The 24336-nt window shown below is 47.0% G+C and overlaps 1 protein-coding gene and 1 long non-coding RNA gene across 2 annotated transcripts; both read left to right on the forward strand.

The window, feature by feature from the left end:
- The first annotated feature begins 2178 nt into the window (after window positions 1-2178).
- LOC310834058 (tripartite motif-containing protein 60-like) lies at window positions 2179-10512 on the forward strand. The gene is made up of 5 exons (XM_083717386.1): window positions 2179-2789; window positions 4088-4489; window positions 6957-6979; window positions 7551-7651; window positions 8186-10512. The coding sequence occupies exons 1-5, from the start codon at window positions 2373-2375 to the stop codon at window positions 8764-8766; spliced, it is 1524 nt and encodes a 507-aa protein (XP_083573512.1). The 5' UTR covers window positions 2179-2372; the 3' UTR covers window positions 8767-10512.
- Window positions 10513-18932: 8420 nt separating this feature from the next.
- Window positions 18933-23043, forward strand: LOC310833053. Its single transcript, XR_014558537.1, has 3 exons — window positions 18933-19027; window positions 19164-19518; window positions 21898-23043. It is a non-coding gene; the product is annotated as an uncharacterized lncRNA (long non-coding RNA).
- Window positions 23044-24336: the final 1293 nt, after the last annotated feature.

Raw genomic sequence — 24336 nt, forward strand, 5'->3', positions numbered from 1 at the left:
CTCACATTAACAACAACAAATATCTAGCCTTTGTTCTTAACTGTTGTCTTTAACCCCCCCCCCCCCGGAAACCAAGACCAGTTATTTCTGTTGCACCTTTCATTTCCTCCTGAGAGAGGCCATGCAGATCTGAAAGAACATGCAAGTTATTCAAGCTGAAGATAACTAAAAACAAAATAAAACCTAAACCCATATCGATTTGCACAATCCATACATCTTGCCACCAGATGGAGATATTGTATGTGTCTGAGCTCTCTCTCTCTGTGTGTGTGAGAGAACTACAACCACAATATTGTACCTCTTCATCAGTGAGGGGGAATGCAGTGAGGATCTAGGAAAGAGTTGGTGTTTTGAGTCACTTTGAGGGTGTAGCTGCTTTCTTTTTAGCAAAGCTGCTGCCCTCCTCTTGCACCCTGAGACAGTTATTAAGAGGCTGAAATATTTGCATAGGGACATGGGTGGCGCTGTGGGTTAAACCACAGAGCCTAGGACGGCGGTTCAAATCCCCGTGACAGGGTGAGCTCCCGTTGCTTGGTCCTTGCTCCTGCCAACCTAGCAGTTCGAAAGCACGTCAAAAGTGCAAGTAGATAAATAGGTACCACTCCAGCGGGAAGGTAAACGGTGTTTCCGTGCACTTCTCTGGTTCGCCAGAAGCAGCTTAGTCATGCTGGCCGCATGACCCAGAAGCTGTACGCCGGCTCCCTCGGCCAATAATGTGAGATGAGCGCCGCAACCCCAGAGTTGGTTACGACTGGACCTAATGGTCAGGGGTCCCTTTACCTTTTAATATTTGCATACAATGGCTGTTCTCCTCACTTCTGAGGGTTTAAGAGGTTCTGGGAGGATGCCAAAGAGAGCTCTCTTTCGGGAAGATCCTCTTCATCTCCCCATGATGGAGTGGTGCCTGTTCCTTGCCACAGTCCTGGTCTCCATTGGTAAGGGAAACTAGTTTGAGACAGACCCAGACGTTTCTCATCCTCTCCCAGATGTGCAGACTTTGCTACACTGAGATATAGTTCGATAAGCTGGTCCTTACCTCGTTCCTTTCCAGGTCTCGGCACCCAGCAACTACAGTCCCTGAAACCCTCAGAGGCTGTTTCTCTAGGTGGGACCATCACCATGTTTTGCACATTTGATAGCGGAAGTATCACTGATAACAACTACCCTCTCTGGATCCAGCACAAAAAATTGGGTAAAGCGCCATGGCTGTTGCTTTAGCACACCAGCAAAAGAGCATCCGGTGTCCCAGCCCGTTTCTCTGGGTCTAGAACAGGGGATACAATGTCTTTGGCCATCACTGGGGCCTTGCAAGAAGATGAAACTGTACATTCGAAAACCGAGGTACCACTGTATTTGCATTCATTCATTGCATGACAACCGGCCACCTTCTTCTGCCTCAGCTGTAGCAAAACATGTCTCTCCTGTATCCTGCAGCCACAGCAGACATTGCAACCTTGCAACAGTTTGACTTCACTCCCAAAGGTGCACCCCTCCATTGTTTCCCTGGACAGAGGGATGCCAACCAGTCATTGCTCACTACAGTGGTACCTCAGGCTAAGTACTTAATTCGTTCCGGAGGTCCGTCTTTAACCTGAAACTGTTCTTCACCTGAAGCACCACTTTAGCTAATGGGGCCTCCTGCTGCTGCCGTGCTACTGGAGCACAATTTCTGTTCTCATCCTGAAGCAAAGTTCTTAACCCAAGGTACTATTTCTGGGTTAGCAGAGTCTGTAACCTGAAGTGTATGTAACCAGAGGTACCACTGTACAATATTTTTTTCTCAAAACAACGTAGGTAAAGGTAAAGGGACCCCTGACCATTAGGTCTACTCGTGACTGACTCTGGGGTTGCGGCGCTCATCTCGCTTTATTGGCCGAGGGAGCTGGCATACAGCTTCCGGGTCATGTGGCCAGCATGACTAAGCCGCTTCTGGCAAACCAGAGCAGCGAACGGAAACACCGTTTACCTTCCCGCCGGAGCGGTACCTATTTATCTACTTGCACTTTGATGTGCTTTCGATCTGCTAGGTGGGCAGGAGCAGGGACCGAGCAACAGGAGCTCACCCTGTCACAGGGATTCGAACCACCGACCTTCTGATCGGCAAGTCCTAGGCTCTGTGGTTTAACCCACAGTGCCACCCGCATCCCTCTACAAACAACATATACGGTTATAAAAAGCATACATTATTCAAAATTAAAAAGGTGTCATTAAATGCCTTGCAGGGCCTCTGAATCTGGAACAGACGAGTAAAATTTGTCTGCATCTGGTTGTTCTCTTTTCTTCAACCAGATCTCCACACACCCTCTTTATCGCAGCATATGTTTGCAGTTGTTGACATGCTATAAATTACAACTTGGAGAGGCACTCCCACCATGGCGTCCTGCCGGAAATTCTATTCCAGTGTTTTCCTTCTAAAAAAAAAAAGGCTTCAGGCTGTTTTTGAAGGAAACATGGCTGCTGGAGGCACTCTCCGCCAGGAAGAAATGATTTGCCCCGTTTGCCACCAACGTTTCTTGGACCCAGTGATTACTGACTGTGGACACAGTTTCTGCTACGCTTGCCTCATCCAGTATTGGAACGACTCTGATGCAGCAGGTTCTTGCCCTCAGTGCGGAAAACCTTTTAAAGAAGGCAGCTACAGGCGGAACCATGAGTTTGCAAGGCATACAGGGGAATCTACAAAATCTAAAGAAGGGGAAGATGCAAAAAGCAAGATGGGAAGGTGTGATAAGCCGGAAGAACTCCTGGAATCCTGTGAGGGTGGTGATCAAATGGTTCGAAAGAAAAAGGTAGGAAACTCGGGAGGGGAGGGAGGGAAATGAATTTGGTTTGCTTACTTTAGAAAAAGTTCAATTGATTTACATGTATCTCTTCCACAAAATTTATGCATACAAACCAGAAAGCAGTTTACAAAAATAATAAAACAATAAAGTTATCGATAAAAGCAGTTAAACAGCATTTAAAACATTCAAAAAGTAATTAAAATCTGCAATAAGCTGAAAACAGAATAAAGCTTATGCCACCCTCTGCTTGCTCATATTTTACCTGCGATGGGCCCACACTTTACCTTGGTCTTTTAGGAACACACTGTACAATGTTATAAATGAGACTCTCCCCTACTGATGGACTTGGGAAATTGTTGTCACCAAATCAGCTAGGGTTGCTAGGTCAGGGGCACCTCAGACCCTCAGAAATGTCAAGGCCCAGACCTGAGACCTAAGGGAGCCCCCTGTTGATGTCATGGGGACAGGCCCTGGAGACGGAGGTTAATTGGGAGAAGGGATTGGAGAAGGACAGCCTCCTCACTGAGTGTCTGTGCTATGATTTGCAACTGGCTCCTACTGGGTTGAGGCTTGCAAGCTAGATGCACAAAATTCTTAATTACTATTAATAATGCATAGTAGAGGAAATTGCATTAAAAAAAGTATGTATATTGGGGAAAATGTGCTGTAAAATGCTGGTGAATTTTCATGAGCTGCTCCTTTTTACAGTGGTACCTTGGGTTAAGTACTTAATTCGTTCCAGAGGTCCGTACTTAACCTGAAACTGTTCTTAACCTGAAGCACCACTTTAGCTAATGGGGCCTCCTGCTGCTGCCGCGCCGCGGGAGCCCGGTTTCTGTTCTCATCCTGAAGCAAAGTTCTTAACCTGAAGCACTATTTCTGGGTTAGCGGAGTCTGTAACCTGAAGCGTATGTAACCTGAAGCGTATGTAACCCGAGGTACCACTATATACACATGTTTCTCCCTATTTATTTAATAAATTGGCAAAGTGGTGCAGAAATGTGACAAATTGAACATAAGATTTGGGGTGTGTGTGTGTGTGTGTGTGTGTGTGTGTGTGGAAATGAAAAACACCAGAATGCACAGATTCATTCATCCCTACTTCTAGATCACAGAAGTGACACCTTGGCTTACAAAGCCTCATTGGTGGTATTGCATCTTTCTGGTCAATTACTCTGGTTGTGTAGAAGAACTCAGCTGTTACATTTCCATGTTGTGGGGAGGAAATGGAATGGATGGAATTGTACTTCTAAATCAAGAACTTTACTAAGAAACATGTTTCTGATGTTTTTTATATTTATAAGGGGACCATGATACCGAAAGGGACGTCCACACTGCTTGTAGTTATGGAAGAAGACATTAAGTGCCCTATTTGCATAGACTATTTAACAGACCTTGTGACATTGGATTGTGGCCATAACTTTTGTAAGGCCTGCATCAACCATCACTGTGAGATATGGAAGGAAATCGGTCCACCAGAATGTCCTATCTGCCGAACAAAGATCCAGAAAAGGAGTTACCGGCCAAACTGGCTGCTGACCAGCATTGTAGAAAACTGCAAACGCTGCAAAGGAGCACTGTGTGACAGACACAAGGAAAAACTTCTACTGTTCTGCAAAGAAGACAGAGAATTGCTATGTTCCAAGTGTGAACATTCGCCACAGCACAGCCAGCACTCAGTGGTTCTCCTGGAGCATATTGAACAGGTAGGAACTTGTCTAGATAAGCCCCAACCAACATTGTGTCCTCCAGATGTTATGCAATGCAGATCTCCGAGCAAAAACAAAATAGGTTACAGAATGAGGGGAAAATGCAGTGCATTTATTGGTGAAAATAAAATGCAAAATTATGTTGTATTAGGGGGGAATGAGTTCCAAAAAATTTCCTGTATGGAGAGCAGTTCTGTCCATTCCACCCACCAGTTTAGATATTTGTCCTTTAATTTTTTTTGCACTCCAGGTTCCATAGAAATCTTTGCCACTCTAATGGTGATAGGAAGGGTTGAATCCTGTGTTGTAGCCGTTATCCCCTGCCCAACCCCCATGGCTCAAGATTGACAAGTGGGTAGGATCACCTGACATAATTAGGAGCTGCTAGACCCATACCAAAAGGGATGCAGGTGGCGCTGTGGGTTAAACCACAGAGCCTAGGACCTGCCGATCAGAAGGTTGGCAGTTCGAATCCCCGTGACAGGGTGAGCTCCCATTGCTCAGTCCCAGGTGTTCGGGAACCAAGGTTTGACTGTACAAACCAGGTTTTTTATTTTTTTTTAAAAAATAAGAAATAAGAAATAAAATAAAAATGTACACCCCACTCCCAAGACCATTCCATTGTAACTATCCAACCTCCCAAAATTTGAACACCTCTTGTGATGGTTTGACCCTTTTCCATTTTAACAGTAAATATTCTACAAATACCTTCCATAGCTCCTCAAAATCATCTCTCCTGCATATTCCCCGTTTTACCTGACAAGGTGAGATTCAAGACGAAGATATATACCACAAAAGCGATGAGGAACCTGCTGTGGCCCTTCTGTCACCAGATACTGATGTGGACTCCTCATATACATAAAGACCTAACGGCCCTGAGGTTTACCAATAGGGATGCGGGTGGCGCTGTGGTCTAAACCACTGAGCCTCTTGGGCTTGCTGATCAGAAGGTTGGCAGTTCGAATCCCCACGACGGAGTGAGCTCCTGTTGCTCTGTCCCAGCTCCTGCCAACCTAGCAGTTCAAAAGCACACCAGTGCAAGTAGATAAATAGGTACCACTGTGGTGGGAAGGTAAAAGGTGTTTCCGGGCTCTCTGGTTTCCGTCACAGTGTTCTCTTGTGCTAGAAGCAGTTTAGTCCTGCTGGCCACATGACCCAGAAAGCTGTCTGTGGACAAACACCGGCTCCCTCGGCCTTTGACTGGACTTAACTGTCCAGGGGTCCATTACCTTTACCTTTAAACCTGCAGTTTACCACTGCCTGTTTACAGATTCCCTCCCACTAGAAAGCTCTGACGGGGTGGCAAGGGAGACTTTGGGATCTGTCTCTTTTCAAGCATTTAATGCAACACAGAAGGGTTGTTAGAGGCCAAACTAAACAGGATGGACAAAGTACAGTTCCTATATATCAGCCATGTAAATAAAAGTGATGTTAATGATAGACCTCCAACTGCTCGTGTTTACTTACAGAGAATCTGTCACAGTTTGGTGAACCTTTGAGGATGCATTCAATGATTCAATTTTCCTTATATTATGCGACTGAAGTGTTCACATAACACTGCACAGGTTTTGTTGGAGGTGATCAATGTCATTTTATTATAAAACCAATAAAATATTCCACAAAAAAGGGACACATCCTAGGACAGGAGAAGGGTAGTCGAGGATATGTCCGGGGGCCAAATAGAGCTTCCCAGAGGGCTGCATTTGGCCTGTAGGCCTGCATGTCCCCACACTTGCCCCAGGACCTAGGGAATAAATAATAATAATAATAATAATAATAATAATAATAATAATAATAATAATTTATTATTTGTACCCCGCCCATCTGGCTGGGTTTCCCCAGCCACTCTGGGCGGCTTCCATAAAAACCAAAAATACACTAAAATATCACAGATTAAAAACTTCCCTGAACAGGGCTGCCTTAAGATGTCTTCTGAATGTCAGGTAGTTATTTATCGCTTTGACATCTGATGGGAGGGCGTTCCACAGGGCAGGCGCCACTACCGAGAAGGCCCTCTGCCTGGTTCCCTGTAGCTTTGCTTCTCGCAGTGAGGGAACCATCAGAAGGCCCTCAGCGCTGGACCTCAGTGTCCGGGCAGAACGATGGGGGTGGAGACGCTCCTTCAGGTATACTGGGCCGAGGCCGTTTAGGGCTTTAAAGGTCAACACCAGCACCAGAGAAGATCCCTCAAGACTGGTGAATCATTCACTGCTTAGCTCATAATGCGGAGTTTAGGAGAATTCCCATGTTCCCTGGCTAGCAGAAGTGTCACACATCCAGGATTTTCATCTGAGCCAGAGAATAATTTTGTGGTTCTCTGTTTTCTTTCCTGAGCCTGAGAAGAAATTCACTTGTATCACCCTACAAGGAAGGGACAAAACAAAACAAAACCCTCACCAGGACAAACTCATTGTATGTTCTGTCCCTGCAGCTGAGACCTCATTTATCTTCTTGTCTTTTTCAGGGGATCAGAAAGAACTTGAACAGGTATGTAACTATTTCTTGTCACATACAAACACACACACACACAACTACAGAACAGATTCTGTTTCATTGAAAACAACATGTTCTTTCAAGTATGACAAAAAATTCTGCCACGTACAATCAACATTTAAAGCAAGGGTGGGAAATCTTTCCCTAATACCCTTTTAACCTTGACAACATTGATTTACCCTTACAACCTTTTTACATATACAGTGGTACCTCGGGTTAAGTACTTAATTTGTTCCGGAGGTTCGTTCTTAACCTGAAACTGTTCTTAACCTGAAGCACCACTTTAGCTAATGGGGCCTCCTACTGCTGCCACGCCGCCAGAGCACAATTTCTGTTCTCATCCTGAAGCAAAGTTCTTAACCCGAGGGCTTTCTGTGTGCTAGCCCTGTGTTTTGAATCTAGGCACCTAGTCAGTTCTTTTGTTGTTCACCCACACATGTGAGTTGACAGGCATTCATATATTAATTCCCCCACAGCATCTTCTCTTCTTATGTTCTTACTACACATTTGTATGGGAGGGCAAGGGGATTGTTCAGTACTGAAAGCTGTCCATCTTCCCTTCCAGGTCCAAAGATGAGGAGGAAGTGGGGCATGGATTGGTTAATCACACCAACAGTTGCTCACCGACAAAATTTTCTCTGATCAACATTACGGAAAAATGGGAAGGTATTGGGGGCAAACAAGGGGGCGGGAAAATATGTTGAACTCAGAGACTTGCTAGTGCTCAGGGGCATGGCAAGGGGTGTGTGTGGGGGTGCGGTCTGTCCTGGGTGTCATGCCTAGGCTGTGTGTGACAAAACCCGCCCCCCCAGGTGGATTGGCATGGTGGCGCTCGCACCCCCGGTAGGTGGATTTTTGTGATTGGTGTGATTGTTGTGAAAATCCACCTGCTGATCATGCAAATACACCCGGGGATCAGCCTGGAACCTGGGTGGCGCTTGCCCTGGCGGGTGGCGCTTGCATCCTTTTATGCGATCGGCGGGCGTATTTGTTTTGCAGCTAACCCTCCTTAAAAAAAGTCAACAGGAGCGCCTTCTGGGGGTGTGGCTTGGGGAGGAGGCGTGGCCTAGAGAGAACCTTGAGGACCAGTTCAAGAGGACCTTGGGTCTCAGTTCTGCACCTGTAAGACAGGTCTCTGATTAGATCGAGCTGGGCTTGTTTTTACGTTCATCAAATCTCCACTTTCCCTCTGTCCTGCAGGCAGTATAATTCTGGATTCAAGCACAGCATACCCATACCTCATTGTGTCTGATGACCTGAAAAGCGTGAGATGGGGAGATGGAAAGCAGGACGTGCCCACGAGCCTTGAGAGGTTTCACTTCGATCCCTGTGTCCTGGGCTGCGAGAGATTTGTTTCAGGAAAACATTGGTGGGAGGTGGAGGTGGGAATGGAGGTTGAGGAGGAAGAGGCTGAGTGGGCTGTGGGGGTTGTACGAGAATCTTTCCAGAGGAATGCGAAGAGCAGCCTTAGTCCTTATTGTGGGATCTGGGCTGTGGGAAAGGAGAGGAATTCTGGCCATGGCTCATTGAGTGACTCTCTTCCCTCCTCTTGCCTCTGGGCTTTTACTTCTCCCAAGTGGACCATGTTGAGACTGGAACATCTTCCCAGGAAGATCAAGGTGTCCCTGGATTATGAAAACGGAGTTGTGGAATTTTTCGATGCTGATTCGGACAAACCTTCAAATTTGGAAATCTTCAAATTCTGCTCAGCCTTTTTTAATAGGGAGATGGTCATTCCCTATTTGCGGGTAGAACGTGGTGTCACCCTGAAATGCTCTTGAGGAGAAAGCCACATCTCTGCGGCAATGGGCCAAATGGTTCTCATGAATGACTACTGGTTCCTGAACATGCATCTCTGAATCTTTTATCTGCGGGCCAAGAGTTGGGATGTGTTTAGCCAAAGGCAAGGTGGTTCTTTTAAAATTCAGAAGCAATACAGAATACACAAGTGAGTGAGAAGATTAAAGGTTTTATTCCAAAACAGCAAGCGCTGTATACATACCAAACAAGCACTTCAATCTGTCAATTGGAAGCCCTTAAGAAGCAGTGAAGCAATCCCCCCCCCCCCAGGTAGCCTCAGTTGACACAGCCCTGCGGCTGATCGGTCCGTGCACAAGCTTCAGAAAAATTCTGCCCAAACCACCAGATTTTAGATGTAGGAGTGCAAATATCCAGAGTGTGGGGTCAGGTGGGATTGCTATGAGGAATTATAAAATATGCATCAAGCCATTGTGTCCACGATGCAGGCAGGCATCCTGGGTCATCAAAGACAGTGGGCAGTTTCTTTGATGTAGCTTTTCTGATATGTTAATCTTAGGATGTTAATCTCAGGGCCAGGAAACAGATCTCACCTAAAGCTGATAATGATCACTGTCTTCCTGGCCATCCTTCTTATCATGTGTATTGATTGTTTATGACAATGCACTCTTATGCTGAATGCACTCTATTGTAGTTTTCATTCATTTACCCCAAAAGTATGCATGCTGAACTAGTTTTTGTAGTTTAACTTTGTCCCCACGTGGGGTTTGTTGAAATGCTCAGAAGAAATCTGCTTGTTTCTTACGAACGAATGCTCTGTAAAAAGTTCTTTTGTGAATAAAATGACCTGGGCCGGAGGGAGAGACACAGAGATTATTGTACACACCCTTCCCAGAGTCTTGCTGGTTCGAGCCTCTGTGTGTATTCTTATTAGTCAGAGTTCAATCCTTCCTTTACTTTGAGAATGCCTCGTTTATAGACAAACCTATGCAGCTTTCAAGACTGGCTGTGTTCAGATCATCCATTAGCCACCCCCTCCCAATGCCTCACTTTCTCAGAACATGTCAAACATGAAAGAAGGTACCAAGCACTATCCTCCCAAACTGATAAGGAAGATGGGGGGGGGGCTCTTCACCTCCTTCCAACGTTCCCAAAACATTTAAGACTGTTCTCAAAACATTCGAGAGAGAGAGAGGAAGGGGGAAGTGTTATGTACTGAAGTTCTCACCCTGGGCCAGCAGGGGGGATACTGTAGATAGTTGAGGTCCACATATGCAAATAAGGGATTGAAAGTGACATTCAGTGATTGGATAGTTACAGAAAGTTGTTACTGTTGCGTTCTAGTGGAGCTCTCTATAAGCAGGCTGGCTGAACCCTTCAGTTCAGTTCTGTTCTGACCTGTGAATAAACAAGAGCTGTTTGGAGAATCACTGTGTCATCTGATATGTTCACCCACAACTTAACAGGAAGGAACAGGGGCAGGAAGGGCTCTGTGTCAGACCATTAACTGCTCGATACATTTTGTCTTCCGGATGCATTTCCCATACAGGATGTTGGAAGAATCCATTGGAAAGGGACTATCAAATGAATTACTTTCGGTCTGCCTCTTTGACCTCTATCACAGCACAGTTTCTCTACCAAACACATTTTTTTTTTTTAAAAAAGAACTCTAATCGTTAGAAAGCAGCTTCCTATGGCTACCCATGCCAGTCTCGCCGTGCATCTCATATATTTTTAATTTCATAAAATTTGTACACTGCTTGATTGTGGGGGAAAAAACAGCCCAAAGTGTTATGCAAAAGAACCTTCTGTGCCTGTCTTACTGCAGTTTGCAATAAACTTTTTCTACTTTCCACTTCATCTGTCCGAAACGTAGGTTGGAAGCTGCCCAGTGTAGCTGGGACAACCCAGTCAGATCAACGAGATACAAATAATAAAATTATTATTATTATTATTATGGAACAGGACGTCCCTATTTCAATCAAATAATTGGTGTAGTTCATTGGTACAGCATCTGTTCTGCATGTAGAAGGTCCCAGGTTCAATTCCTAGCATTTTCATGTAGGCTCTGGAAGGACTCCCTGTCTGAAAACCTAGAAAACCACTACCACTCAGTATAGACCCCCTGAGATAGTTGGACCAGTGGTCCGACTCAGAATAAGGCAGCTTCTTATGTTTCTGGCTAGGAAGCAAACATTTGTATGCCCACAGCTTGAGGGACTCATTTGCATCCAGACTTTGCCTCTGCTCCACCTCTGAAATTCTACCTCTTAAATGTGCTTAAAGATTTCTGCGGGGTTGGGAGCTGTACTAAGGTTGAAAAGACTGGTTGCTCCGTAAATGCTGCTAGACCATGGTTCTGCTAGCACCACCAGCTCTATGGTTTCTGGGTCTTTTCTTAGCAGGTACTGGCAATCTCCTGGAATCTACAGATTCAGTTCTAGACGCCTTGGCAGAGACTTAGGTCTTATTGCCTTGCCACATGGAGAATTACACACGGACGAGGACTGCAAACTGGATCTGCAGTTGGATAGGGGACAATCTCTGCAATCCCCTCCTTGCTACTCAGATGGAGACATTGGGCTGGAGCCAAACTTTTCCATTGAAATCAATGGAACTTAAGTTGAACTTCTCCCATTGATTTCTGCACTCTGCAGGAGAGGACCTCTGCAGATACCATCTTATCAGGAGGTCTGCTCCATGTAACATGGGAACAGGGCCTTTAGTGTGGTGGCACCTGCTTTTGGAATTCCCTCTCATTAAATATTAGACAGGTGCCTTTTTGGTGCCTGCGGAAGACCTCCCTCTTCCAACAGGGCTTTTGGGTGGAGATCTTTCCCAGTCAACATCTGTCCTGGAATTACGTTAACATGTTTTATTGCTTGTGTGTTTGCCGCCCTTTGAGAGGGAGGGTGGGCTACAAATCAAATAGATTTCAGTGGGGCTTATGTTCAGCTAACTTAACATGGATCCAGCCTCTGATGTTTGTAGAAAGCTGCATCTCTGTGGACAGTGACGTGACCCAACTGAGGATTATGGAATGAAAGACTCAAAGTTCACAGGCTCACCCAAGGGTCACCAGCATGTTCTGTACCTACTGTTCTGCTTTAAAAGCAACCTGCTGATGTCTCCGTGTTGTGTTTGTGTCTTCGAACCACAGGCAATGCAGAAGTGATGCTGAACCAGCCTAGCTCTATGCTGGCACCCCTAGGAAATGTCACTCAGCTCCCCTGCACCCTGTCCGGTGACAGCATCACAACCATCGCAAGCCACATCATCGTCTGGCTCCAGCGGAAGCATCAGGGCTCTCCCAAACGCATTTTGTATTACAAAGATGAATCAAACCAACATAAAGTTTCGGGGGTCCCTGATCGCTTTTCTGCTTTCAAAGATGCCCAAAGCAGCACCTGCTACCTCACTATCTCTGGGGTCCAGGCAGAGGATGACGGCATCTATTACTGCCTGACATCGGCAGGGGGAGAGTACCACAGTGCTTTGGCTTAAGGGAGAACCAGTACCAAAACTCCATCCCATCCCCTTGGGGAATAGGCTATAGACACAGCTGATAAGGACGTCAGTCCAGCAGATGGATTTGCATGAAGACACTTGTCAGAGTCTAGATTCTATTTTTGTAGTTTGGGCAGCGAAGGGAAACCCTCCAAACCACGATCGTGTTTCAGTTCCCACCTGTACAGACCAATAGCAAATCCCTTCTCTCTGATTTCAGATCCTTAGGTAGCTAAATGTCGCCATCTACAGAGAAGGAGGAGCTCCTTGGAGGCTTGGTGGTGGGAAGGAGGAAGTTTGCAGAAGTACAAAATGCGGTGAGCCAGTGTGGTTTGGTGGTTAGGGCTCGGACTAGGATCTTGGAAATCAGGGTTCAAGTCCCCCTAGGACACTAAGTGGAGTAAAAAGGTAAAGGGACCCCTGACCATTAGGTCCAGTCGTGACCAACTCTGGGGTTGCGCGCTCATCTCGCTCTATGGGCCGAGGGAGCCGGCGTTTGTCCTCAGACAGCTTCCGGGTCATGTGGCCAGCGCGACTAAGCTGCTTCTGGCAAACCAGAGCAGCACACGGAAACGCTACTTACCTTCCCGCCAGAACGGTACCTATTTATCTACTTGCACATGACATGCTTTCGAACTGCTAGGTTGGCAGGAGCAGGGACCGAGCAACGGGAGCTCACCCGTCGCGGGGATTCGAACTGCCAACCTTCTGATCGGCAAGTCCTAGGCTCTGTGGTTTAACCCACAGCGCCACCCGCGTCCCCCTAGAAAGAGACTGGCCCAACCTCACAGGGTTGTTGTGAGAATAAAACAGAGACATATTCTACTCATGTAAAAACACACTGATTCCTGGACCATCCGTGGGCCGGATTTAGAAGGCGATTGGGCCAGATCCGGCCCCTGGGCCTTAGTTTGCCTACCCATGCACTAGCAAAAACATGTACATTAGTCAGTGCCAGTGGCGTAGCGTGGGGGGTGCAGGGGGGGCCGGCCGCACTGGGCGCAACATCTGGGGGGTAGGGTTAGGGGGCGCAAATCCACGGGTTAGGGGGCACAAATTACTTGCCTTGCCCCGGGTGCTGACAACCCACGCTATGCCACTGGTCAGTGCTGAATAAAAAAAAAAAGGTGTGCATTAGGAGAAATTCACATTAAATTACTGGCAAATTTTCATGACTTCCCAAAAAACAAAAAAAAAAACAAAAAACAAAACTGCAGAAAAGTGGAGAAAAGTGGAGAACTCAATTTAAGAATGGAAAAATGAGAAACTTAGAAAACTTGCCTGACTCCAACAGGGTCAAAGTGAAGACTGTAAATTCACTTTGAGAATTCTTATGGGGTGAGACATTAGTGCGATCAAAGAGTGGAACTATCTCCCTCAGGAGGCTGTGGACTCTCCTTCCTTGGAGGTTTTTAAGCAGATGGCCATCTGTCATGGATGCTTTAGCTGCATTTCAGGGGGTTCGACTAGATGATACTTGAGGTCCCTTCCAACTATACAGTTCTATGATTCTATGAAATAAACACAATATCTAGCCTTTTTTAATAATAATAAAAAAACTGTCGTTCGCAGACACCTGGAAACCGCGATCAAATATTTCTTCCTGCACCTGTTGTGCCCATCACCTCCCAAGGGAAATTCTGCTGCTCTGAAAGGGCCTTCAGCTTACTCAAGCTGAAAACTCCCATCGGCTTTGCACTTAGAATTCTCACCATGAGATAGCCCTATGGTAGAATGGATGGCGAGAAAAACAGCATGGAAGGAGCCCCTTTGTAACAGCTGCGCTTTACATACAGCTTTCAGTTGTACCTGTGCACGCAGGCACTGCCTAACCTCACAAAGTAATCAGGATGAATCCTCAAAGAGTAACCGACATTGTGCAAACCAGCCAGGAGGAATGTTTTAGAAAGCAGGTTGTCCTTTTACTGACTGAGTTAATGAAGGAAGGAATGGCTGCTCTAAACTTGGAACGGGGACGTCTTAAGCGGGGAATTCCAGGATCAAATCAGAAACTGGGACTGCTTCTGTAAATCCAGGACTGTCCCTGGAAAACAGGGACACTTGGAGGGTCAGGAAGGGATGCAGAGAAGACCATCAGTGAGTTAATCCCTGCTGGAGAGGCAAAGCAAACACTATACAGTGGTACCTCAGGTTAAGTACTTAATTCGTTTCGGAGGTCCGTTCTTAACCTGAAACTGTTCTTAACCTGAAGCACCACTTTAGCTAATGGGGCCTCCATCGCGCCGCCGGAGTACGATTTCTGTTCTCATCCTGAAGCAAAGTTCTTAACCTGAGGTACTATTTCTGGATTAGTGGAGTCTGTAACCTGAAGCGTCTGTAACCTGAGGTACCACTGTAGAGGGAAAGCCGTTAAATGCTGAGATATCAGAATCCCCACCTTGGTGCTGCCATCTTGCTGCATAAAGGACATACCCAATTACAATTGCAGAAGTATCCTCCATTTATCCTCATCTATGATGCAGCCATGGAAATAATCAAGCAGGGATGAGCAACGCTGTGTCTCCCAAGATGCTCCTGGGCTCCAACTCCCATCAGCCCCAGCTGGCGCAACCAATGATCAGGGGGGCTGGGAGTTGTTCAACAACACCTGGAGCTCCACAGTTCCCCCACCCTTGAGACAGGGGCTTTATCTATATATGCATGCAAACACACCCATGCCAGGAATCCTACATGTTTCTTCCTTTCAAAGACTGGACCCTAGAAGGGAGCAGAAATGCAGATTTGCATAAGGAAGACCTTCCTCAGGCCTCAGGAGGGTTTAAAGGAGAAGAGCACGAGGCTCTTGGTCAGCAGAGCTGCTAGTCTGCCTTCTCCACCATGGGACTGAACCTTCTCCTCCTCGTCTTCTCAGCTTTTTGCAACGGTGAGAAATAGGGATTAGGTTTGATCAGGAGGGTTCCCTGATTAAGCAGCTGTTGACATTGCTTTGAGCTGCTTTCCCATTTCTGCAATAGCAGAACCAATAAAATCACGGGAAGCATGTCCCTTATTGACACTGGCAAGTTTCAGAGGTGAGTGATGCAATGGTTTGGTTTCCATCTTATTCTTCCCAGGTCTCAGTTCCCAGGCTGCGTTGACTCAGACAAATGGTCCCGTCTCCGTGGCCCTCAGAGGGTCAACAACCCTGTCCTGCACTCTGCAAGGCGTGGAGTTTATCAGCAGAGTCCACCCATCCTGGTACCTTCAGAGAGAAGGGAAGGCTCCCCAGTTAATAATCTACAAGTCCAGAGAAAGAGCCACAGGTATCCCTCAGCGTTTTTCTGGAGAGACATACGGCAACACTGCAAAGCTAACTGTCTCCAGCATTGAGGAGGGCGACGAAGGGGATTATTATTGTGCAGTGTGGCATGAAAACATGTTGCACCGTGATGCAGTCATATGTAGAACTGGAACAACAACTCTCTGGGTCCGAAAGAGAGGTGCAGGAACAAGAGGAGTGGAGAGGAGAAAGGGGCCTTGGACCTAAAATTGTTGCACGTTTAATGCACTGAAGTAGAGATTTTTGACTACAGAAGGATACTCTTTCAACTCCAGCTGTTAGCATCTACCTCAGTGTCTCCCAACGTTGGGTCTCCAGCTGTTTTTGGACTGCAACTCCCATCATCCTTAGTTGGCAAGACCAGTGGTCAGGGATGATGGGAACTGAGTGGCGAGTTCCTGTCCCCCCCCCCCAGGGGAAATAAAAACACACGACACAATTGTTAAGGTTAATGGGCTAAATAAGGCCACAACTTCATTGATTACAGGGGATGAGCGGTATTGGCTTAGGCATTGGTCCTAACCGACTATATCCGGCTTCAGCCCGTCCGCTTGAAGTCCGGGAAGGGTTAACCAACAGTAGGGGGAGTCCTGCTGATGCACATCAACTAGGAACTCACCCTGGGGTCACCAATAGGGGGCGTGCCAGCTGGCGGTCAGCAAAGAGGGAGATCTCCGGCCGCGTCCTGCCTATATAGGGCAGACCACGCAGTGGCGTAGCGTGGGGGGTGCCAGGGGTGCCGGCCGCACCGGGCGCAACATCTGGGGGGGCGCGAGTCCAGAGGGAAGGGACAAGTTTCTAGAATTCGAGACCTGGGAGAAGAAAGGATTGAAGAAGATTGGAAGAAATTTAAGATTTATCTACAAAAATATTGTGATTTAGTGGAATGTTAAGAAGGATGCTTGGTTATAAATAATTGGCCATCACTAAACTGGATCGGAATTTGACGATAAGTGAGATTAAGAGAAACAAAAATTTGTTGGAGAATTGTTACATTATATTTAAATGAGTGGTTATAAAATTGCAAATAAGATGATAATTTGCTTGAAAAAACTTTTTAACGATGTAAGTGGGAGCGGGAGACGTGAGGAAGTCCAAAGAAGTTATGAAATTTTGTTAAAACAAAGCAATGCTGTTTATTATCTTTGTATTCCTTTTATAAAAACCCCCAATAAATATTTTACAAAAAAAAAAAAAAAGGAAGGGACAAGTTCCTTCCTCCGCCGGGCTCCCCGCCGCCACCGCCAGCCTTGCGCCCTAGCGCGCGTGCGCCCCCCGCCGCCGCTGCGGCTGCGCTCCACTCACTGCTCGCAGGAGGAGCAGCCGCTGCAGCAGCGCCGACGCCGCCACCAACGCCTGGCCGGGCACGGGCAGCCTTCGCACCCGCCGACACCGCCATCCCCTCGGCCCAGCCACGACGGGGAGGGAGGAGAGCTCCGAGGGGCCTCGCCGCGCCCTGCTCTCCCCAAAACCCTCCGAGAGGAAGCCGGCGGGTGGGCGAGGGTCTCCCGGCGGAAGGGGGCGCCGCTGGCTCCGGCTCTCAGCGCAAGTCTCAGCCGCGGGGGGGGGGGGGTCGGGCAAGGACGGAGCGCGGCTGGAAGCCCCCGGACCAGGCCGGGGGGAGGAGAGGCGCTCGCCAAGCCCGGATCTGGAGCGCCTCGCAGCGCGGGCTCCACCTACAGCCCAAGGAGAGGAGGGGGCGGGGAGGCGCCCGAGGGGAGGGGGCTTCGGCTGCCTCGGCCCGCGGGGGCTCCGCAAATAATAAATTTAATAAATTCCTGCTGAGCCTTAAGGGGGGGTCCTTGGCACCTTCGCTCGCCCCCAGCCCCAGTGGCGTAGCGTGGGGGTGCAGGGGGGCGGCCGCAACATCTGGGGGGGGGCGCGCTCGCACTCGAGTGCTAAAATCCAGGGGTTAGGGGGCGCAAATTACTTGCCTTGCCCCAGGTGCTGACAACCCACGCTACGCCACTGAGACCACGCCCCCAAACCAGCCGATTGGCCGGCTAGGGGGTGACGTGCGTGGAGGGGCCGTGAAGCCCGCAACCCCTTCCAGGTCCCAGTGCCCAGCAGCAGCTCCCTGAATCCCTCAGAGGTTGTGTCTGCAGGAGATACGGTCACCTTTTCCTGCTGCTTCAGTGGTGGAACCATCACTGATGGCAACTACCCTCTCTGGGTCCAGCAGAAACTGGGGAATTCTCCACGGCTGTTGATTGACCAGACCAGCAGAAGAGCACCAGGCATCGCAGGCCATTTCTCTGGGTCTAAGTCAGGGAACACCATGTCCCTGACCATCACAGCAGCCATGGCAGAAGACGAGGCTGATTATTACTGCACCATTAATATCCCTGGCCAGTATGTCGCAGTGGTCCATGCATGTAGGGAAGAGAGACAAAAACTCTCCTAAACTGCCTTCATTAGCCTAAGGTCCTCTTGCGGTGAATGAAATCTTGAGGGAAACTTCACAGGCTGTCAGGACTCAGGGGAAAATTTACAAGCATTAGAGAATGGGCAGCAAAATTATAATTTATCCATTCATATTATGACTTTCCTATTTTTTTTTCAAAACTTCAAATATAACTGAAAAATAAATCAAATGTGAGTGCTTTAAACTCTGTGAACTTAGTCCTACTCAGAGTAAACCCACTGAAATGGATGAACCTAAGGAAGCCATGTGTATTTAATAGATCCACTTAGAATAGGACTAGCCCATTATACCGTGCTTTCTTTCTAATACAGTGGTACCTCAGGTTACATACGCTTCCAGTTACAGACTCCGCTAACCTAGAAATAGTACCTCAGGTTAAGAACTTTGTTTCAGGATGAGAACAGAAATCGTGCGGCAGCAGTGGGAGACCCCAATAGCTAAAGTGGTGCTTCAGGTTAAGAACAGTTTCAGGTTAAGAACGGACATCCGGAATGAATTAAGTACTTAACCTGAGGTACCACTATATTGTACTTGTTAGGCAGTCCTTTCCAATATGATTCCCCCCCCCCTTAACAAACTAGAATCTTTTGATCTTTTACTGGCATTTATTATTATTATTATTATTATTATTATTATCATTATCATTATTACAGATATTTATTTATTTATTTTGATAGATAAGACGGTACATCTACGATCAGGCTGTTTGCCATGATGTCCTTCAAATTCCATTCAGCGTATTTAAAGAGCAACCCGGCAAATTAGCGAGCCGGCATCGTAGCCTAAACCAGAGGGAGCCAACATTGAGCCATTGGGTCGTTCCTGGACATAAATGATCCTTAAAGTTCTGCAAAGAGCTTAGCGACATCCATTAACTGACACAGAAGGAAACCAGCTGCCTGGAGCAGCCAATGAGCTTCAAGGATATTTGCATGCAGGGACGCTTTCTTGCATTGAAAAGGGGATTGCCTAATTCCTCCAGCTAGAAACCCCTTTGTGCCAGGAAGCTGTGAATTCCTCACCATGGCTCGGCTCTTGAAACTCTTCCTATTTCTCGCGTGCTGTTGCTGGGGTAGGAGGGAGGACTTAAACATGTTTTATTAAATATATTCCCCTAGTTTCTCCTCCCCGCCCCTATTGATGCCAGGGTATTCACTTTCTGATCCTTCATTTCCACTTAATTTTTTTGCTACCATTTTTGGTTCCAGGTTGTGAGGCACAGTTCACGATGACTCAGCCGCCCTTCGTCTTGGCCTCCATGGGAGAAACAGTCGGGATCTCTTGTACCAGAAGCAGTGGGGGTATAAGAAGCAAGTGGAATCACTGGTACCAACAGAAACCCAACAGCGCTCCAATACTGCTAATATACAAGGATGAAGAGAGAGTGTCGGGGATCCCAGAGCGATTCTCTGGTTCTTATGACACCTCGGCCAATTCTGTCACCTTAACCATCTCCAACGTCCAAGCAGAAGATGAAGCTCACTATTACTGTCAAGCTGAAGACAGCAGTACACACACAATGATACAAGCTGATGAGGAAGTGAGACAAAAACCTTCCTTTAGGTGATTAGCTCTACTTGGTATTGCTTGCAGCTGGTAGACGTAAGAGCTGACCTTGTTCTCTTAAGGGCTCATGGGACAATTCATGCCAAACTTCAGCACTTGCTACCAAGCCATGTTCAGGATCCTTGTATTAATTTACAAAGCACTGGGTAACCCTCTTTTGAGAGGCTAGTTTAAGTTATGGACATTGAAATATACTCGGAGTCGAGTGTGGATTTCATGCTCTTTATTCAGCTCATAGTAGTGAGGAGTGCAAGTTCCTCCCAAATATCTGCTTTATATACATTATTTACACAATAGGCCGCACGTGATTGGCTAATTCTGGGATTCTCCTGTAGGCCAATCAGGTTGCGGATTCACTTCCATCTGGAGCTGGACTGGGTGGCTCCTGTGGACCAATCATACTGCTGTATTGTTCTAGGACCAATCAGACTCCTGCATATTGAATCCTATTGTTCTAGGACCAATCAGACTGCTGCCTTTTGGATCCTATTCAACTTAGTACATAACAGACACACAGGTGAAGATGGTGAAAAATGGATCGCAGAGATGGAATATAACATCAGATGGAATTGTGTGTGTAAAGTAAAAATTAAAAAAGGGGGGGGGAGGAAGAGAAGCTCTAGTCTACAAAAGGTCTATGAAGGAAACTTAGAGCGGCCTCTTTCCCTAGCCTTTATCATCCTCAGACTGAACTGAATTTAATTTACAGCCATACCTTGGGTTGCAAACGTGATCCATGCGGGAGGCACGTTCGCAAACCACATGCGAACATCATGGGCTCAGCACAGGAGCCTTTCTGTTTTGAATCACCAGTAGGTGCCACTGTTGCTCTTTTTGCACAGGGGAAGTGGTGGGGAGGCAGGTAGAATCTGCTACTATGACTTACCGTATACCCCACGTACATTGGGTCAACTCAGGGGTCACCTCCCCTGCCCCATCCCACAACTGGTCCTGAATAAGTTCAGGCATGGGGGACTAATGTTGAAATATGGTTTCAAAACCTAATAGATTTTTGAGGGAAGTCTTTGTCTCGGAGCTAGGCATAGGCAGGGATGGGCCTTAGCTCAGTGGCGGAGCAACTCTCCTGTGTGTAGAAGGCCCCAGATTCAATCCTCAGCATCTCCAGCTAGGCACAGGGATGTATCCTGCCTGAAATAACCTGGCGAGCTTCTGCTAGACAACCCAGAGCTAGATGAGTCCATGGTCTGACTTGGTGTAAGGCAGCTTCCTATAGTGGTATGAACCCGTTCATAAACAGGATACAATATTTGCATGTGTTTGCATTTCTCCAGCCCTGAGAGGTTTAAGGGAGACCATCTGGGTTCTGCTCAGAGAAACCATTGGTTCAGGAACTTGATACTACCCTGTTTCCCCTGCCATGGCCTGGACTCCTCTCTTCCTGGTCCTCTCTGCTTACTGCACTGGTTGGTAATGGGGAGCATCTGCTTTCTCTTGATGGAGGATATGGGTTCTAGCTCAGAGGTACAGCACCTTCACAAGGTCTAGGGCTCAATCCCCAGCATCTCCTGATAAGGCTGGAAAAGGCTGCTGCTGGTGTTCAGGATAGACCATGGGTAGTCAATATGACACCTTGAACATGTTGTTGGACTACTGCTCCTATACTCCCTGATCGCCGTCCCTTATGGCTGGGGCTGATGGAAGCTGGAGTCTAATGACATCGGGAAAGCACCCCATTGGCTGTCCCTGGGCTAGATAATACCAGGCTGGGTTTGACTGGGTTTGAGCAGGAGGCATCTCCATCTCCTCCATCTCCATCTCCTTCTCCATCTCCTCCATCTCCATCTCCTCCATCTCCATCTCCTTTTCTCTCCTAATCATCAACTTTTGAGAAGTGATCTGACAATATTAACCACTTGGGACCAGTTTACCTGCAAGATCTCCTTACGCTATATATGCCCACTCAACCGCTCCGATCTGTGGAACTGGCACCATTATGGGCGCCACATAATACTCACTCTGCATTGGTAAGAAATCAGTATTTTAGTGTAGCAGCCTATTGACACCCAGGCAGAAGCCCTGTATTCCCTTGTGTTAAGAACCTTTTAGTTTAGACCGGCTTACTCAGGTATGTAGAATGTGGCATGTGTTTTAACATGCCTTTAGCTTATCTCTGATTCTGATTATTTTTTGGGGGGAATGTTTTAGATAGTTGTTTTCAAGGATCATTTTGGTTTTTCCCCCCATTCTTCTTGTAAACAATCAAATGGTGTGTGTGTGTGTGTGTGTGTGTGAAACAATAATAATAACTACCAATAATAATAACACTGCTCTTCCACAAGTTTTTCTCTCCTTCCTCTCACCTTGATGGAACACAATTCTCGCCAGCAATAGCCTCCCTCTTTGCTTTTCTTCTAGGGACCGTTTCTCAGTTCTCCCTAACTCAGCCACCCTCCATGTCGGCATCCCTTGGAGAAACTGCCAGCATCTCCTGTCGGAGGAGCAGTGGAAACATTGGCACCTACAATGTCGCCTGGTATGAACAGAAGCCTGGCAGTGCCCCCAAAATCCTGATCTACTGGTTTAGCACCAGAAGCTCTGGAACACCAGAGCGGTTCTCAGGTTCTGTCAACAAACCTTCCAACACGGCCACCTTAACCATCTCCAACCTGCAACCAGAAGACGAGGCTGATTATTACTGTTTGTCTTATGACGGCAACAACAAGTATGCACGGCGATGCAGTCCTTGGGGAAGTGAGGCAAAAACCTCTTTGCAGAAACCCAGCATTGCTTGCAATGAGCGGCCACAGGATAGAAGCTGCATGATCGCTCCTGACCACTTCCCTCCAGCCTGACTTGCCTTAAGAGTCATAACCACAGATCTCCGCTGCATTAAAACAGAAATACGATTACTGAAAATGTTGTGGTTCAAGCTGAGCCTGTGGTCACTAGAGGGAAGGAACCTGTTTCATTGCAATGGTTGAGCGTCTTGAGCACCCTATTTCTCCAGAAGACAAGAAGTTCCAGGACTGTAGTGCTTCCACAAGTTTGGTTCCTTTTGGAAGAAGTTCATTGGAGGTTTATGGACATTTTGAAATACTTGTGCTTATTTACAAAGACAAGGGACTGCTGTCCCAGCTCACCCCATTCCCCTGTCAGTTTGCATTTCTTGGTACAGAAAGGATTGATCTGATGTGTAGAGATCTTTCCTAATTTGATTCATTCAAGAGGGTTCTGGAAGCTTCTCTGTGTGAAACAAGCAGAAGGTTCGTGATATTTGGGTTATTCCTTCAGAGAAGTGGAATACAGGTGGCTTAAACTGGTTCTGTTATCTCTTCAGTCAAGGTCACGCTGACTATAATAATAAGGCCAGAAGGAACCTGGGTTTCTCTTTCTATCTTTTTCTTCTGGTGTGGTGTTCTGTATGTAGTGTTATGTATGTCTTATTATAAGTTATTGTAAGTTTATGTTAAGTCTGCTGCAACTGGATTTCTTATGGACAGGGCCAATCCTGAATGTATTGGATTTGTGACCAGTTATGCTCATTTGCCTTCAGTAGCAGTAAAGCTCTGCTGGATGAAATACAACAACAACAATCTTTATTACGGTCCAGAGACCCAACAAATCGTTACAAAGCAATACACAATTCATACAGCCTACCTCCAAGTTAAACAAGCATTTTGTGCAGAATATAGGGATCATTTGTTCTTGCAACCACCGATAAAAACTTTGCCATTGCTAATATTCTAGCATCTGTCTCGTCATCCAGTAGGAACCTGACATAGTGAGCCTCTGATTTTCCCGGGAAAGGTACCAGCAAGGGTAGTATTAGTTCAGCCCTGGCTTGCTCATATTTTGCACAGTGCAACAAAATATGTTTTATGGAATCGATGTCCTGATGAAATATTAATTGCCTCTGGTCTATTTTTTGGGAATTCTGCAATGTGTTTAAGTTTTTACTCTGCTAACCATGTGTTGGAATCTGCTCTGGTTCAATATGAGTAGAATTTATGACATCCCCAACCCTGCCCACCCCACTTCCTCCACCCATGACCACCCCTCCCTTTACACATCGTTTGACCCATCAGTTATCCTCCCATGGCTCACCAAAACTTTTCCTTTCTCCTCCTCTCACAGATCACCTCATCCACTCCTCCTTTCAAAGGAGAGAGGGAGGTGCTCTGGAGGGCGGTTTGGCAAACCGCTTTCTCAAGCGCCTCCCAGCCTCTGTTAAGCAGCTCATCTAAGCTACCTGCCACCTGCTCTGCTTGCTTGCTCACTTGCCTGCCATTCTGTCATCACACCAGAGTTGGCTTGGCCACCTATTGGCAGCCATGTAAACTGCAGCGTGATGACAGCCTTACATTTTTCTGCATATAGGAAGATGCAGGCTGAACATAGGTGGAGGCGCACTGCTTAGAAACATTGCAACAGATAGCTATACAGTGGTACCTTGGTTCTCAAACTTAATCCATTCCGGGAGTCCGTTTGACTCCCGAAACCATTTGAAAGCTATGGTACGGCTTCTGATTGGCTGCAGGAACTTCCTGCAGTCAAGTGGAAGTCGCATTGGATGTTTGGCTTCCAAAAAACATTCACAAACCGGAACACTTATGTAATGGCTTTAAGGGTTGCTTGTGCGTAAGTTACCGCCTCTCCGGGCTAGTTTGCCTGGTTAAGCCGTTTCCCTCTGGACAGCCCTCCACTCCGTGGCTGTTCAGTCGCTGGCAGAATCCGTCAGTGGGCGTTTCTTGAACCTCTTCCAGCAAAGAAGCTCTTTGACGCCAAGTCGCCGCCTACTTTCCCTGCGCGAAAGTCTTCTGCGCAGGGTGGGCGTAGGCAGTGGAGGACTTGTGC

Source organism: Podarcis gaigeae (assembly GCF_964106915.1).
Source record: "Podarcis gaigeae genome assembly, chromosome: 16".
NCBI classification, from domain to species: domain Eukaryota; kingdom Metazoa; phylum Chordata; class Lepidosauria; order Squamata; family Lacertidae; genus Podarcis; species Podarcis gaigeae.

What these genes read in the sequence shown, in the direction of transcription:
- LOC310834058 (XM_083717386.1), top strand. Translation starts at nt 2,373, where the DNA reads ATGGCGTCCTGCCGGAAATTCTATTCCAGTGTTTTCCTTCTAAAAAAA. An exon ending in ATCAGAAAGAACTTGAACAG is followed by an intron (nt 6,980 to 7,550) that starts GTATGTAACTAT and finishes CTTCCCTTCCAG; the next exon opens with GTCCAAAGATGAGGAGGAAG. An exon ending in CATTACGGAAAAATGGGAAG is followed by an intron (nt 7,652 to 8,185) that starts GTATTGGGGGCA and finishes TCTGTCCTGCAG; the next exon opens with GCAGTATAATTCTGGATTCA.